The sequence below is a fragment of the Schistocerca gregaria genome, chromosome 8 (assembly GCF_023897955.1).
Source record: "Schistocerca gregaria isolate iqSchGreg1 chromosome 8, iqSchGreg1.2, whole genome shotgun sequence".
NCBI lineage: Eukaryota > Metazoa > Arthropoda > Insecta > Orthoptera > Acrididae > Schistocerca > Schistocerca gregaria.
The window spans coordinates 234322455-234339225 of record NC_064927.1 but is presented as its reverse complement, the minus strand read 5'-3'; the positions used below and the strand labels follow the sequence as shown (position 1 = coordinate 234339225).

Genomic DNA, 16771 nt, shown 5'->3' with positions numbered 1-16771 from the left:
TACTGACTAAGCTATGTAACCACCAAATATCTGTTCATATTGATTACACTTCTTTGTTTCACTGTAACAGTAGTTCCATCTATACTTGCATAAATCATTTTGTAACCTATTTAATCCAGGAACATACTTGAAACAAAGTGTTTTGAATTCAAAATGTAAACAAAACCAGTCAAATTAACTGTTGTAGTTTCAAATGCATCTCGAGGTACATTTTTAGGATTTAAGACCCCACCAAGAATTGTTAATTTAAAAATGAAGGTTCAGTTGTGACAAGAGTAAGGGAGAAAGACTGGTTGCAATATTTTTCTGACGACACCTTTCTGCCAGACTATAATTGTTTAAGGAAGTTGTGGGAGAAACCAAAAGTAAGCTGCCTACAACAAAAACCAAGCTCCGCATGAATAAGAGTGTGAATTTAGCACTCTTGATATAACAAAATATTATTTATCAATTTCCATGCTAACCTTCTGGAAGGATTTTGTCTGCTTAACAACCACAATAAGAAAATTTTTATTAATTGTGATTAATAATTATTCTGTTGTCAAATTATTATTCTTTCGGCAAAAACGCCTTATGTGTCACATCAGCAACTAAAGTATAGTATATCTTATTATAAGTCTCTTTCATATTTCAATTATTTTAATTTCACAAATGATGCTGTATGAGATACATCTACCCTCTGTACATTTTCAAAAACAATCATTTAATCACAAAAATTAATCACTTATCCCACAATTGGAACTGCCTTTACAATACTTTTTTTCTTTGCAAGAAACATGAAATCATAAAAAAAGAAAAAGAATATCATTGCAGCCTCTTGGCAGTACAACAGTTACCTACCTATAAAGGAACCTCCTAGGATGACTACGTTTTTGTCTTTACCAAGTGCCTGATTGATGGAATTAGCATTATCAATTGACCGTAAAACAAATACATTCTCCAATGTACTTCCTGGAATCGAAGGTACACGTGGGCTGAAATAGAGAGAGATCTTCTCAGTACAAATTAATTTTGGAGAAATTAAAAAAGTTCAGGAAAGGAATGGAGGTTGCAGTCACCCACAAATCTTACCAAATAAGATCATGAACACCAGTCTCTGTATATCAGACAACACCTGTAGTAAAAAATATATTTAATATATATTCTACAAAATTTCAAATACAGTCATCTGTTGTGACTTGAAGATAAACAACTATACTTTGAAAACAAGAAGAATATCATACTACTGTAGTCTCTTTAAGCAACTTTACCTTCACTAAAGATCTGATCAAACCAGACAATGTATGTGAATGAGACAGAAAAAGTAACTAAATAACAAATTTTTGGCAGTGTCTCTCTCTTGCAGGTACTGAATACATATGCAGTGGAAATTTTCAAGGACACAGCTCACAATCCAAAATATGATCAGCTGTAGAGAGCACATTGAGATATGGCTCAATGTTTTTGAATGCCATCAGTTACTTTTAGCAAAAGCTATAGAATGTCTCATTGCTGAAGTTCTCTACATATTATATCATTTCCCTTTCTTACTCTTCTGTTTATTCTTTTGCTGCCCATCAAGTTGTCATCTTCAACAACCCCAAATACAAAAACTATAACAACTGGTTGTACAACTGCACTATATTCTTTCCCATCACTAAATAGGCGTTATTATGGTTGATATTCAGGATTATTATATTCTACACTCCTGGAAATTGAAATAAGAACACTGTGAATTCATTGTCCCAGGAAGGGGAAACTTTATTGACACATTCCTGGGGTCAGATACATCACATGATCACACTGAGAGAACCACAGGCACATAGACAGAGGCAACAGAGCATGCACAATGTCGGCACTAGTACAGTGTATATCCACCTTTCGCAGCAATGCAGGCTGCTATTCTCCCATGGAGACGATCGTAGAGATGCTGGATGTAGTCATGTGGAACGGCTTGCCATGCCATTTCCACCTGGCGCCTCAGTTGGACCAGCGTTCGTGCTGGACGTGCAGACCGCATGAGACGACGCTTCATCCATTCCCAAACATGCTCAATGGGGGACAGATCCGGAGATCTTGCTGGCCAGGGTAGTTGACTTACACCTTCTAGAGCACGTTGGGTGGCACGGGATACATGCGGACGTGCATTGTCCTGTTGGAACAGCAAGTTCCCTTGCCGGTCTAGGAATGGTAGAACGATGGGTTCGATGACGGCTTGGATGTACCGTGCACTATTCAGTGTCCCCTCGACGATCACCAGAGGTGTACGGCCGGTGTAGGAGATCACTCCCCACACCATGACGCCGGGTGTTGGCCCTGTGTGCCTCGGTCGTATGCAGTCCTAATTGTGGCGCTCACCTGCACGGCGCCAAACACGCATACAACCAACATTGGCACCAAGGCAGAAGTGACACTCATCGCTGAAGACAACACGTCTCCATTTGTCCCTCCATTCACGCCTGTCGCGACACCACTGGAGGCGGGCTGCACGATGTTGGGGCGTGAGCGGAAGACGGCCTAATGGTGTGCGGGACCGTAGCCCAGCTTCATGGAGACGGTTGCGAATGGTCCTCGCCGATACCCCAGGAGCAACAGTGTCCCTAATTTGCTGGGAAGTGGCGGCGCGGTCCCCTACGGCACTGCGTAGGATCCTACGGTCTTGGCGTGCATCCTTGCGTCGCTGCGGTCTGGTCCCAGGTCGACGGGCACGTGCACCTTCCGCCGACCACTGGCGACAACATCGATGTACTGTGGAGACCTCACGCCCCACGTGTTGAGCAATTCGGCGGTACGTCCACCCGGCCTCCCGCATGCCCACTATACGCCCTCGCTCAAAGTCCATCAACTGCACATACGGTTCACGTCCACGCTGTCGCGGCATGCTACCAGTGTTAAAGACTGCGATGGAGCTCCGCATGCCACGGCAAACTGGCTGACACTGACGGCGGTGGTGCACACATGCTGCGCAGCTAGCGCCATTCGACGGCCAACACCGCGGTTCCTGGTGTGTTCGCTGTGCCATGCGTGTGATCATTGCTTGTACAGCCCTCTCGCAGTGTCCAGAGCAAGTATGGTGGGTCTGACACACCGGTGTCAATGTGTTCTTTTTTCCATTTCCAGGAGTGTATTTTCAGGCCTACTTTATTCCAGATGATGTTTTAAGTTTATCTATACTAGAGGCAAGTCTTTCACAGAGGCAATTCACACATTTCTTTAAAACACATCACTTCTTAATTTTACGAGTTTCAAGATGTGAGAACTTTTCCTACAATTGCTGATAACTGGCACTGTTTATCTGCAACTAATAACAGCAAAACAGCCCTCACAAGCTTGTTGCCAAATTATAGTGAACTAAAATTACCAGCAATCCATATAACCCATGAACGATTTGCCATATATCCCCAGCCTACAATGAGTGGTATTTTAAGGTCAGTAAGACATATGGTGTCAGTGGCCTTATTACACCTTTAGAGATACCATATACTGAAACACCCACTCCCCAGTGAATTAGTGTATGGCCTGAGGAAGGTTGCTACAACATGCACAAAATGTTGGTTATATTAAAATTTTTTAAGATGACATGGCACTACACCCAGAAAGATTTTAATGAGCTCTTAACTGTTGTGTATGCAGGGACAAGTCCAAATGCAAAATACATCAGAATGCCTCACTCACAGGGTGGAAGCAGAACTAAGCATTTTACAGTATCATTCCCAAAACCGAAAGTGGTCCTCTAGTTTGGAGCCAAATGGAAGACTTACATAAGAGATCCAGACGATGCTGTGACAATCTTGGATGTGGATTACTGGACTTCTGCTATCGGAGGAAGAATTATAGCTGGGGGTCAGCACATCAAATGGAACACACCATGATGTTCATCGAACCACTCTATCACGTTGCTGATATTATGACATGGCGCCGTTATCTTCTTGAAAAATGCCACTGCTGTCAGGAGACATGATCGTCATGAAGGGTGTACATGGCCTGGAACCAGTGCACGGTACCACTTGGCTATCATGGTGCCTTGCAAGAGCTCCACTCTGAACCCACGGATACCCATGTTAATGTTCCCCAGAGCACAATGGAGCCACAGCTAGCTTGTCTCCGTCTCTTAGCACAGGTGACAAGGAGCTGCTCCCCTGGAGGAAGATGGATTTGCGCCCTTCCATGAGCATGATTATGAAGGCATTGGGATTCATCAGACCATGCAATGCTCTGCCATTAGGCCAATGTTCAGCACCAATGTTCGCATGCCCATTTCAGTCATAGTTGCCAATGTCGTGGTATTAACACAGGCACTAGATCGTCATCTGCTGAGGCCCATCATTAGGAGCGTTCGATGCACTGTGTTCACATACACTTGTACTCTGCCCAACATTAAAAGTTTGAGGTTTGATCCACCACAGCTTGCTGCCTGTCCTGTTTTACCAGTCTACCTAGCCTACAATGTCCGACATCTGTAATGAAGGGCGGCCGCCCAACCCAAGAACATTTGGACGTGGTTTCACCTTTGTTTTGCCACGTGTTGAAGACACTCACCATGGCACACTTCACAAGTCGTAAAGTTTCCGAAATACTTTTGCCGAGACTCCGGGCCATCACAATCTGCGCTCAGTCAAATCAGGTCACATGTCTCCTCCATTCTACACATGGACAACACACTCACTAATACTACATGCACCATGTGTGTGTCTGCCTAGCAGTCATTCCTCGCCAGGTGCTATTGCCTGGAAAGGTTTATATCAACAGTAAGTCAGTGGGGTCATAATGTTCTGGCTGACCAGTGTATTAGATCTCATGGTCACCAACAGGCCCAAACCTTTTCTCTCTGTGATTGTAAGGCCATTACAGTACCACTGAATATGATTGTAAATAAGAATATAAAGAAATGTAGTAACACATTCTGCTTAGTGAGCTAATCAAATTCAAATTACCTGGGCAGTCACCACGAAAATTTAAACTCCAGCACTGGCAATGTTGAGCATCAATAGGCAAATTATGCTGTATGTGTTGAGCAGAAATGTGAGGTATGGGAAAGAGGTTCAGCAGTCGTGTTAGAAAGCTGTTACGAAAGCAAAGAGAGCTTCACAGCAAATTTAAACGTGGAGAGAACCCCACATAAAGAGAGTTATGCATGATATGTTCAATGAATCTGAAACTAAATTCTATCTACTTGACAGAAAAGCCTAAAACGCCTTGATCTTTGTTAAATTAGTGTACTGACTGGAACCATCTGTTCAAACGCACTTACAAGCAAAAAGAGGATGATGACACAGAATATCGAAACACTAAATGGCTGTTGCAACACTATTTCAATGAGGATGACTGCATTGTACTTACACCTTCAAATTGTCCCACGAACATCAAAATGCCATTGAAATAAGTGACCACAAGAAAGACAAGCAATTGAAATCACTTAGCAGAGGAAAGGATATGGGACCTGATGGGATACCAATAAAATTCTACAGAGAGTATGTGAAAGAACTTTCTCTCCTTCTAGCAGCAATGTATTATAGGTCACTGAAACTCTGAAGTATCGCTAATGAATGGAAAATAGTGCAGGTCATTCCTATTTTCTGGATGTGTCATCGAATAGGCACAACAAGCTATAGGTCTACACCTCTGATGTTGGTCTGTTGTATAAGTGTTCGCATATTATGAGATTACTGGAGATCGAAAAATCTCCTCCGTATGTATCAACTGGGGTTCCAAAAACAACTATCATTTGAAATCCAGCTCACTACACTTGCCCACAAGACAAAGAAAGCAGCATCTAGTTCAGAGTCATGTTCCTTGACATTTCGAAAGCATTCAATAAAGTTATGCACAACTGTTTAATGAACAAGATACAAGTGCACAGATCAGAACAAAACATGTGATTCTCAATGGGGAGAAAGCTTCACATGTAAAAGCAACTTTGGGTGTACCCCAAGGAAGTTTTACAGAACCATTCCCTTTTAGAATGCATATAAATTACCTAGTGGATAACACTGGAAGCTGGAAGAGGCTTCTCATGGATTATGCTGTTGTATAAAGAGAAGTCACAATGATAGAAAATTATTGTAGCAAAATGCAGGAAGACTTGCATAGGATTGACACTTGGTGCAGGGGTTGGCAATGGACTGTCAGCACGCAATAGGCAGAAAGACTCATCACTGTGCAATTACACGATTTCAGAGCAAACCATGGAAGCAGTTACATCAATAAAATATCTAGGAGTATGTGTACAGAACAACTTAATGCTGAATGGCTACACAGAACTAATCGCAGGCAAGGCAGATGCCAGACAGATTCATTGAAAGAATGCTCAGGAAATATAATTCATCCGCAGAGGAGGCAGCTCACAAAACCCTCATTCAACCAATACCTGAATATTGCTTGTAAGTCTGGGGGTCTGTAAGAGACAGTGTAATACTTATATCGGTTAGAAGTAGGTTTATATCATGTAATTGTGTATCTACAATTATGGTGTGTGTATTCTTTGTTAGTTAATGTCATTGATTTGCAACATGAAATTTAGAGTTTTGGAATGTATATATGAAAAAAGCAAAATGAATTGTTAAAATAATAATTTTTTTATAATATGTGTATGTTTATAAAAAAGACAATGTTTATTAAAAGCTGGTTCATGCTTATGGCAATTGTATTTGTCATGTGTAAAGATGTAGGAAAGTCCTTCTGTAACAGAAGTGGCATGGTGCGGTGTAAAAGGTGGTTTTGGCAGTCGAACTCTGTAGCTCCTTGTGTGAACAGTATGTGGTGCCAAGAGAGGCAACTGGAAGTTGCTTTGCAAAGGATTGTTGCCCAAGATGTGGATCTGACTATTATTTGGTATTCTCTGCAAAAGGGAATGAACCTAAATGTTGAAAATCCGACGCCAAGAAGAGATTTTATAGAGCATTACAACATCAAGAGCCACAAGTACAGTTAGCCACCCTGTCACTTGTCACAAAAACTTTATGAACTTCATAATGCAGCTGTGTATATGGACATGGACCAGTTAATTTTTGTGTATGGTTTTCATAATAATCCAAATGCTATAAATCAGTGTCCGTAACCATATCTTGTATCATGATCACGAACCTATGCAGAGTCCTCACTTAAGTGTTACTAACACCGAGTATCCTGTGTTAAATGAACAATACTGGCATTCAAGTATTTCAAAGTGATTTTTTTTCTTTTTTTTTTGTCAAATGTGAAAAGAGCAGCAAAAGTTGAAATTAAAACCACAAAAGTGAAGTCAAGATAGGATTTGGCTAAAGTACTCTCAGTTCATTGCAAAGTATAGTTTTGCAAGAATACAGTGCTAGATTTGTAAATGTTATTGTCTAAAATACCTGCTTCACAGGTGATAAAACCGGCAAATATGTTAAGTTCATTGTAACAACAGTGTGGTCTTTATTTCTGTCATGAATGGTTCCTTTTTTGAAGTTAATTGAGCTCAGTGTTGAATTTTTTGTCTTGCAAAGTAAATTATGAATCACTTCAAGTCAAGTGAGATTAGCTTTGTTTGAATTAGTCTTCTTACTGAAATAATCAAAGAGATTGACCAGTGAGACTATACTAGTTTATGGGTCCCCATCATATTCTCCACATATTAGAAAGATAACTGCACTATAACTGCTGCTAAGGAAAACTGATATATGTAGAGGAGTATAAACAGTGTATTTAAGATATTATTTATCTTCATTTGTGTTTTTACATGTCAGGTAAAATAGAAGCCCCTCATGTCCAAATTTAGCTCTGCACTTCAGGCAATAAGATTTCAGTATTGGTTTAAGTAATGATCTTTAGTGTAGTTGTTATTAGTATCAGCTTGTTGCAAATTTGCTTTCCAAAATTACTGATGTGTATGTTATTGACAACTGCTGCTACACATAGCTCAAAGTGCACTGTATCAGTCTGTACTCTATTCAGAGCGAAAAACCAACAAAAGTAACTTTAATAACCAATATTCAATTTTCTTAAACATATATTTCCAAATTAGTGTGCCTAATTGTGTTGGGGCCATTCATTTTTTCATTCGCATCATTTTTACCACTTTCATTAACTCTCAAGGTTAAAGTCCATTTAGTCTTTCTGTTAATTTTTACCATATTCAAAATTATAGTCTGACACCATTACACATTACATACATTCGCAATCAAAATTTGAAATCCTCTCAGAGGGTAACATTAGCTTGTTTCACATCAAGTTAAGAGTTATAACAGGACTGACAGACGAAATGCAGAAGAGCAGCACACATCATTACAAGTTCATTTAGAAAGCACAAAAACATCACATAGATGATAAACTAACTCCAGTAGCAGACACAGCAAGATACGTGTTTGCATTATGTTGTGCTTTATTGTTAGTGTTCACTCCACAAAGGGGCAACCAATACATTACTTCCTCCTAAGTATATCTGTGAAACATCACTGACGGTAAAATTAGAGAGATTGGAGTTCACATAGTGGCTTATCATCAACTGCCGTTCCCACAAACCATTCGCTACCAAACAGGGAAAAAGAGAAATGATAGTGATACATAAAGTGTCCCCCACCACATATCGTAATGTGGCTTGGAATTAAATATAAATGTAGATGTAAATTTAGACTTTAACTTGTCCACATTAGGCCTCATCATGCAGAAATGAGTCTTTTTATAATTCACTGCTGCTTAAACTGTCTAGAACGTATCTTGGGTGCCTAGATTCGACCGCTGTGTTCACTTTCTAAATTTGCATGTTTATGCCAACAAAATTAGCTACTAGCAGCCACAGCTTGCTTCTAGCCGACTGATAAGATCTCCCTTTGACCTTGCAAGGTGTGCACAATATACTGTGTGACATGATTTGTAACTCATGGTTGCCAATAGCGAAATTAATAAAATAGTATTGTGCCTAACTTTTATCCACCCTTTCAAGCTGTACTAAAACACAAATAATCTTATTTCTATAATCATCATTTTCAGCTTAACGAAATATTACAACAAAAATATTTTTTCCACATTATAGAAACTAGTCACAAATTTAAATAGTGTTCCAGTACAGAGTCAACCAAGCATCTGACGAGGCAGAGCAGTTGCACTTTTTATAGAGTGATTTCATTCTGCCATGGAGATCGTTGTCGTCTTGCTGCGATTTTTATACTTACACAGTCTATCTTCTCTGTAATCCATTAGGTCTTCCAAATATCCAGATTTTGCCAAAGCAATTGAAGACCCAGAGACAAATGCATTATAAATAAGAAATGCTGCACAGGAGTAAGGAATTCCACAAACTACCTTGGGAACAGACAAAGAAGCAGGTGAAAATGAATACAAAAGTCTAAAAAATGATTGACAGAAAGTAAAAATGGCTGAACAGGAATGGCTGGAGAATGAATGTAAGGAGTTAGCAGCATATTTCACTAGGGGAAAAATAGTTACTACCCACAAGAAGATTAAAGAAGATTTCAGAGAAAAGAGAAAGCGGCTGTATGAATATCAAGACCTCAGGTGGAAACCTCTTACGAAGCAAGAGAGAGAACGCTGAAAGGAGCATACAGAGGACCTATACAAGGGAAGTGAACTTTAAGGCAATACTACAGAAATGGAAGAGGGCATCGACGAAGATGAGTTGGGAGATATGGAACTGCGAGAAGAGTTTGAGAAGGGCATTTAAAGACCTATGTCAAAAAAAGTCTGGAGTAGATGACATTTTGTTAGAACTACTGATAGCCTTGGGAGAGACAGTCATGATGAAACTCTTTCATCTGGTGCATAAGATGTATGAGATCGCCAAAATACCCTCAGACTTCAAGAAGAATGTAATAATTTCAATTCCAAAGAAACCAGGTGCTGACAAATGTGAATATTACTGAACTATCAGTTTAATAAGTCATGGCTGCAAAATACTAACACCTATACAGAAGAATGGAAAACCTGGTAGAAGCTGGTCTCGGGGAAGATCAGTTTTGATTTTGGAGAAGTGTAGGAACATGCACAAAACAGTGGGATACAGAAGTACTAAGGAATGAAGAAATATGCTTTCTCTAAGGCTATAGATATTGCTGTAAGGGATAGCTCAGTAGGCAGTTCAGTTGAAGAGGAATGGACATATCTAAAAACGGCAACCACAGAAGTTGGAAAGAAACACGAAGATACAAAGAAGCTAAATGTCAAGAGACCAGGGTATCAAAAGATATACTTCAGTTGATCAAGGAAAGAAGGAAGTACAAAAATGTTCAGGGAGAACCAGGAATACAGAAGTACAAGTCACTTAGGAATGAAATTAAGAGGAAGTGCAGAGAAGCTAAGGCACATGGCTGCACAAAAAAGTCAAGAAATCGAAAAAGAACTGATTGTCGAAAGGCCTGACTCAGCATACAGAAAAGTAGAAATAGCCTTCGGAGAAATCAAAAGCAAGTAGGGTAATACTACTACTGCAACAAGAATTCCATTGTTAGATGCAGAGGAGAGAGCAAATAGGTGAAAAGAGTACATTGAAGGCCTCTAACAGAGGAAGATTTATCCGATGTGATAGAAGAAGAAACAGGAGTCAATTTGCAATAGATAGGAGGTCCAGTATTAGAATTAGAATTTAAGAGAGCTTTGGAAGACTTAGGATTGAATAAGACAGAAGTGATAGATAACATTCCATCAGAATTTCTAAAGTCATTCGGAAAGTGGCAACAAAATGACTATTCATGTTGGTGTGTAGAATGCACGAGTCTGGTGATTTAGCATCCGACTTCGGAAAAACATCATCCACACAATTCTAAAGACTACAAGAGCTTACAAGTGTGAAAATCATTGTGCAATCAGCTTAACACCTCATGTGTCCAAATTGCTGACAAGAATATAACACAGAAGAATTAAAAAGAAAATTGAGGATGTGCTGATGACTATCTGTGTGGCTGTAGGAAAGGTAAAGGCACCGGAGAGGCATTTCTGACACTCTAAACCGAAGAACCAATGATGGAAATAAAAGATAGGTTCAAGACTCGAATTAAAATTCAAAGTGAAAGAGTATCACTGATAAGATTAGCTGATGACATTGCTATTCTCAGTGAAAGTGAAGAAGAATCACAGGACCTGCTGAATGGAGTGAACAGTCTACAGAATAACTTCCATGGTCCTAGAGGGAGCTGTGGATGGTAAAAGCTGCACGGAAAGACAGATATTGGAATACATCAAGAAAATAATTGAGGACGTAGGCTGCAAAACATGCGAGGCAATATTGACCTTACAACTTACCTTGGAAGATAAGTTAAGAAATGGCAAACCTATGTTTATAGCATTCATAGACTTAGAAAAAGCCTTTGACAATGTTGACTGGAATACTCTCTTTGAAATTCTGAAGGTAGCAGAGGGTAAAATACAAGAAGTGAAAGGCTATTTACAAGAAGTGAAAGGCTATTTACAATTTGTACAGAAACAAAGGGGCTGTTATAAAAGTCAAGGAGCATGAAAGGGAAGCAGTGGTCAAGAAGGGAAAAGACAGGTTTGTAGCCTATTCCCAACATTATTGCATCTGTACATTAAGTAAAGAAAACCAACGATACAGTTAGAATAGGCATCAACGTCCAAGGACAAGAAATGGAAAAAAAAATTGAGGTTTTCTGATCACATTGTAATTTTGTCAGAGACAGCAAAAGACTTGGAAGAGCAGTTTAGGAGATTGTCTTGAAAAGGGGGATATGAGAGGAATGTCAAAAAAAGCAAGACAAGAATAAAGGAATGTAGTCAAATCAGGTGATGCTAAATGAATCAGATTAAGACAACTCACTTGAAGTATTAGATAGTTTTCACTATTTTGTCAGTAAAATAACTGATGACAGCCAAAGTAAGAATGGCATAAGATTTTGGCAGGCACTGGCAAGAAAAGCTTACCTGAAGACGCAGTCCCCAGCAATCAGTCTTTCCTTCTCATCTCATCTGGTACTGAGTAGATCTTTATCTAACCAATTACATTATATTTTCTGAAGAAGAGAAATTTAACACTTTGCCGTCAGCACCTCTCCTACAAATTTAGTCACCTGGCGCCGGCAGTGCTAAGGTGGACTACTTGGCTTGTCGCCAGCCGTCCTTGACATTATCAGGAGATTATAAATGGTTAAGTTTTACTAATCTCATCGTTAGTTCTCATTAGTTAACAACCCTGTTCCCCCACTTTCATGAAATTTGTTGTTTTTTTTTGTCTTTGGAACATACATGGCAGTTTCTACATTTTTGTTTATTCGTTTCAGAAATATGTATAAGTTGGTCTTGCTTTATGAGATGGGAAAATGTCAACCAAATCATGATGAGACACATGTGATGTAGTGGCAGAAGCAGGTACATGGTCTTTAATCCTCGAATCAGATGCTTTCAATAAAAAATTGTGAAAGCGGAGATTCTTGTATTCTGCCATGTACAGAATGCATTAAATAATGTGCATTTAAACATTTTTTGACCATTTTATAGTTTCTAGTAAATAGGGTAACAACTCAACCATTGGTCTGCTCGATCCACTCCTTTCATGTATTTGTTGTAGTCTAATACACTTTCAGGTTTTTTAAATTGTGTAATTGGTTTTTCTACATTTTCATTGCGTGTTAGTCAAAGTGGCATTGCATACTGTAGAGATCATTCATATCATTTTAGATTTTGAAGTTCTCCATACTTGTGCGGTGAGTACTTCACCTGTCCGTTGATGACAAGCTTTGAACACATCGATTTTTGCGTGCTTTAATTTTTCTGGAAATCTTCTATTTTGCCTTATCGTTCCACAAACTCGAATTTTCTTTTCAAGTACCTTCTCTGCAAGTTCTACACTGTTATAATAATTATCCATAAGGAATCACAACTTATAACCTCAACGAAAAGCCAACATGGCGTAACAGAATAAACAGATTGACCAGAGCACAATATATCACCAAGAACAAACACCTACAACAAAAAGAGCCTGTCAATAACAACAAAATTAAAACACTAAAAAACAGCCACTCAACCATAAATAACATACGCAAATGAAACCATCTTCAAAACAACTAACACTGCACAAATAGACAAAATACTCAAAACAAAGAGAAGTATCATCAGGACGTGCATCAACAAATCGTACCAGAAAGATCGACACTGGAGAGTAACTACAAATGAACCAGTCTACAACGAAATAGAACCATTAATGAGTACAATCAGGAAGAAATGCATTTCATTTTTTGGACATCTAATCAGAACACCAGAGAACATGGTCATCAGGAGAATAATAGAAAAATTGTGGAATAGTAAGAGCAACATTTAGTTGATTTCAGTAATAAAGGAAGATATGGTTAAGCTACAGATTACATTGGAAGATCTAACAAACAAAACTGACAAAAATCAGAAAACGCACAGACAAACAAACCAGACTGCAAACGAGAATCAACAAACAGACAATAGAAAGGGTGATTTCCGATAAAGAAAGAAGGACGAGATTCAAGAGAATGAAGAATACTGGGTTGACAGGAAACTGAAAAATTCTTTATACAAAGTTGGCTAGAGTGGTCGAATGAAGGCCATAAAATGTAATAGTAATAATAATAATAATAATAATAATAATAATAATAATAATAATAACAATAATAACAATAATAATAATTATTATTATTATTCCCCCCCCCCCCCTCCCCCCTCAGGCGTTATATGTCTGGTCAGAAGTAGAAAGTGACGCGGACCTTGATCAAGCGTGACTTCCTTTTAACTGTACGGTATATGTTATATTGCATTTAGGAACTTTCGGGTAATTGAACATGTATCAATAATTACGGATTTCTGTAGTTGTATATACAAGTTTGGATGTAGCTGTATTGCATTGATGTACTGGTGGATATTGTATGGTATGACTCCTGTAGTTGATAGCATAATTGGTATCATGTCAACTTTATCCTGATGCCACATATCCTTGACTTCCTCAGCCAGTTGGATGTATTTTTCAATTTTTTTCCTGTTTTCTTTTGTATATTTGTTGTATTGGGAATGGATATTTCAATTAGTTGTGTTAATTTCTTCTTTTTATTGGTGAGTATGATGTCAGGTTTGTTATGTGGTGTTGTTTTATAAGTTTATGTTGTAAGGCAAGCTGTTTATGTATTATTTTTGCTACATTGTCATGTCTTCTGGGGTATTCTGTATTTGCTAGTTTTGTACATCCACTTGTGATGTGATCTACTGTTTCTATTTGTTGTTTGCCCAGTCTGCATTTATCTGTTGTGGTATTGGGATCTTTAATAATATGCTTGCTGTAATATCTGGTGTTTATTGTTTGATCCTGTCTTGCAATCATGAATCCTTCTGTCTCACTGTATATATTGCCTTTTCTTAGCCATGTGTTGGATGCCACTTGATCGATGTGTGGCTGTGTTAGATGATATGGGTGCTCGCCATGTAGTGTTTTCTTTTTCCACTTTACTTTCTTCGTATCTGTTGTTATGTGATCTAAAGGGTTGTAGAAGTGGTTATGAAATTGCAGTGGTGTAGCCGATGTATTTATATGAGTGATTGCTTTGTGTATTTTGCTAGTTTCTGCTCGTTCTATAAAGAATTTTCTTAAATTGTCTACCTGTCCATAATGTAGGTTTTTTATGTTGATAAATCCCCTTCCTCCTTCCTTTCTGCTTAATGTGAATCTTTCTGTTGCTGAATGTATGTAATGTAATCTATATTTGTGGCATTGTGATTGTGTAAGTGTATTGAGTGCTTCTAGGTCTGTGTTACTCCATTTCACTACTCCAAATGAGTAGGTCAATAATGGTATAGCATAAGTATTTATAGCTTTTGTTTTGTTTCTTGCTGTCAATTCTGTTTTCAGTATTTTTGTTAGTCTTTGTATATATTTTTCTTTTAGTTCTTCTTTAATATTTGTATTATCTATTCCTATTTTTTGTCTGTATCCTAGATATTTATAGGCATCTGTTTTTTCCATCGCTTCTATGCAGTCGCTGTGGTTATCCAATATGTAATCTTCTTGTTTAGTGTGTTTTCCCTTGACTATGCTATTTTTCTTACATTTGTCTGTTCCAAAAGCCATATTTATATCTCTGCTGAATACTTCTGTTATCTTTAGTAATTGGTTGAGTTGTTGATTTGTTGCTGCCAGTAGTTTTGGATCATCCATGTAGAGCAAATGTGTGATTTTGTGTTGGTATGTTCCAGTAATATTATATCCATAATTTGTATTATTTACCATGTTGGATAGTGGGTTCAGAGCAAGACAGAACCAGAAATGAGTTAATGAGTCTCCTTGGTATATTCCACACTTAATCTGTATTGGCTGTGATGTGATGTTATTTGAATTTGTTTGGATATTAAGTGTCGTTTTCCAATTTTTCATTACTATGTTTAGGAACTGTATCAAGTTAGGATCTACTTTGTATATTTCCAATATTTGTAGTAACCATGAGTGGGGTACACTACCAAAAGTGTTTCGGTAATCAATGTATGCGTAGTGTAGCGACCTTTGTTTAGTTTTAGCTTGATATGTCACCTCTGCATCTATTATCAGTTGCTCTTTACATCCTCGTGCTCCTTTGCAACAGCCTTTTTGTTTTTCATTTATAATTTTGTTCTGTGTTGTATATGTCATTAATTTCTGTGTAATGACTGAAGTTAATATTTTGTATATTGTTGGTAGGCATGTTATGGGGCAGTATTTAGCTGGGTTTGCTGTGTCTGCTTGATCTTTAGGTTTCATGTAAGTTATTACATGTGTAAGTGTATCATGGAATGTGTATGGGTCTGCAATGTAACTGTTAAATAATTTATTCCAAGACTTACCAAGCGGGATTGGAAGTTTCCCATGTGGAAGTTTCTTTCTATTTTATTTACATTGTTAAATAATTTAGTTAGATGTGAATGTGTTGAGGTGAACTTCTTTAGCCAGAAATTTGCTATTTTATCTTTTCCAGGGGATTTACAATTGTGAGTAGAATTAATTGCTTTGGTGACTTCATGTTGCAAAATTATCAGTTCAGGCGTTTGTGGTATCATCTTGTATGTTTCTGTTTCTGCTTCTATCCACCGTGCATGCCTGTTATGTTTGGTGGATTGTCTATTTTAATGTGTGTGTTATCTATTGTCTGGTAAAATTTCTTTTGGTTTGTGTTGAATGTTTGGTTTTGTTTCCTTCTATTTTCACTTTTTTGTATTTTCTAAGTCGTTTGGCCAATGCTTGTAATTTCTGCTTCTTTTCATCTAATTGCTCTATTGCTTCTTGTTGTGAGATTTTACCTAACCTTTTTCATTTTTTTCTGACATTATTATTATTATTATTATTATTATTAGAAGTAGAAGTAGAAGTAGTAGTAGTAGTAGTAGTAGTAGTAGTATTGCTGAGGCGATGCCACTTTTCATAAGAATGTGCCAATAGTTACATTACTGTTCTTGCTAAAGGCTGTCCAACACTGGAATATACACTACTGGCCATTAGAATTGCTACACCACAAAGATGAAGTGCTACAGACGTGAAATTGAACTGACAGGAAGAATATTTTGTGATATGCAAATGATTAGCTTTTCAGAGCATTCACACAAGGATGGCGCCAGTGGCGACACCTACAATGTGCTGACATGAGGAAAGTTTCCAACCAATTTCTCATACACAAAACAGTAGTTGACTGACGTTGCCTGGTGAAACGTTGTTGTGATGCCTGGTATAAGGAGGAGAAATGCGTACCATCACGTTTCAGACTTTGATAAAGGTCAAATTGTAGCCTATCGCGATTGTGGTTTATCGTATAGCGTCACTGCTGCTCGTGTTGATCGTGATCCAATGACTGTTAGCAGAATATGGAATCGGTGGGTTCAGGACGGT

The 16771-nt window shown here is 38.2% G+C and overlaps 1 protein-coding gene across 11 annotated transcripts in view; it reads right to left on the bottom strand.

Moving 5' to 3' along the window:
• LOC126284589 (apoptosis-inducing factor 3) overlaps positions 1-16771 on the bottom strand; it is a 75107-nt gene that overhangs the window by 28537 nt on the left and 29799 nt on the right. For all 11 annotated transcript variants that reach the window (XM_049983622.1, XM_049983623.1, XM_049983621.1 and 8 more), the window contains one exon: positions 841-974. In XM_049983622.1, the coding sequence (XP_049839579.1) occupies positions 841-974 (134 nt within the window). The remainder of the gene's footprint in view (positions 1-840; positions 975-16771) is intronic.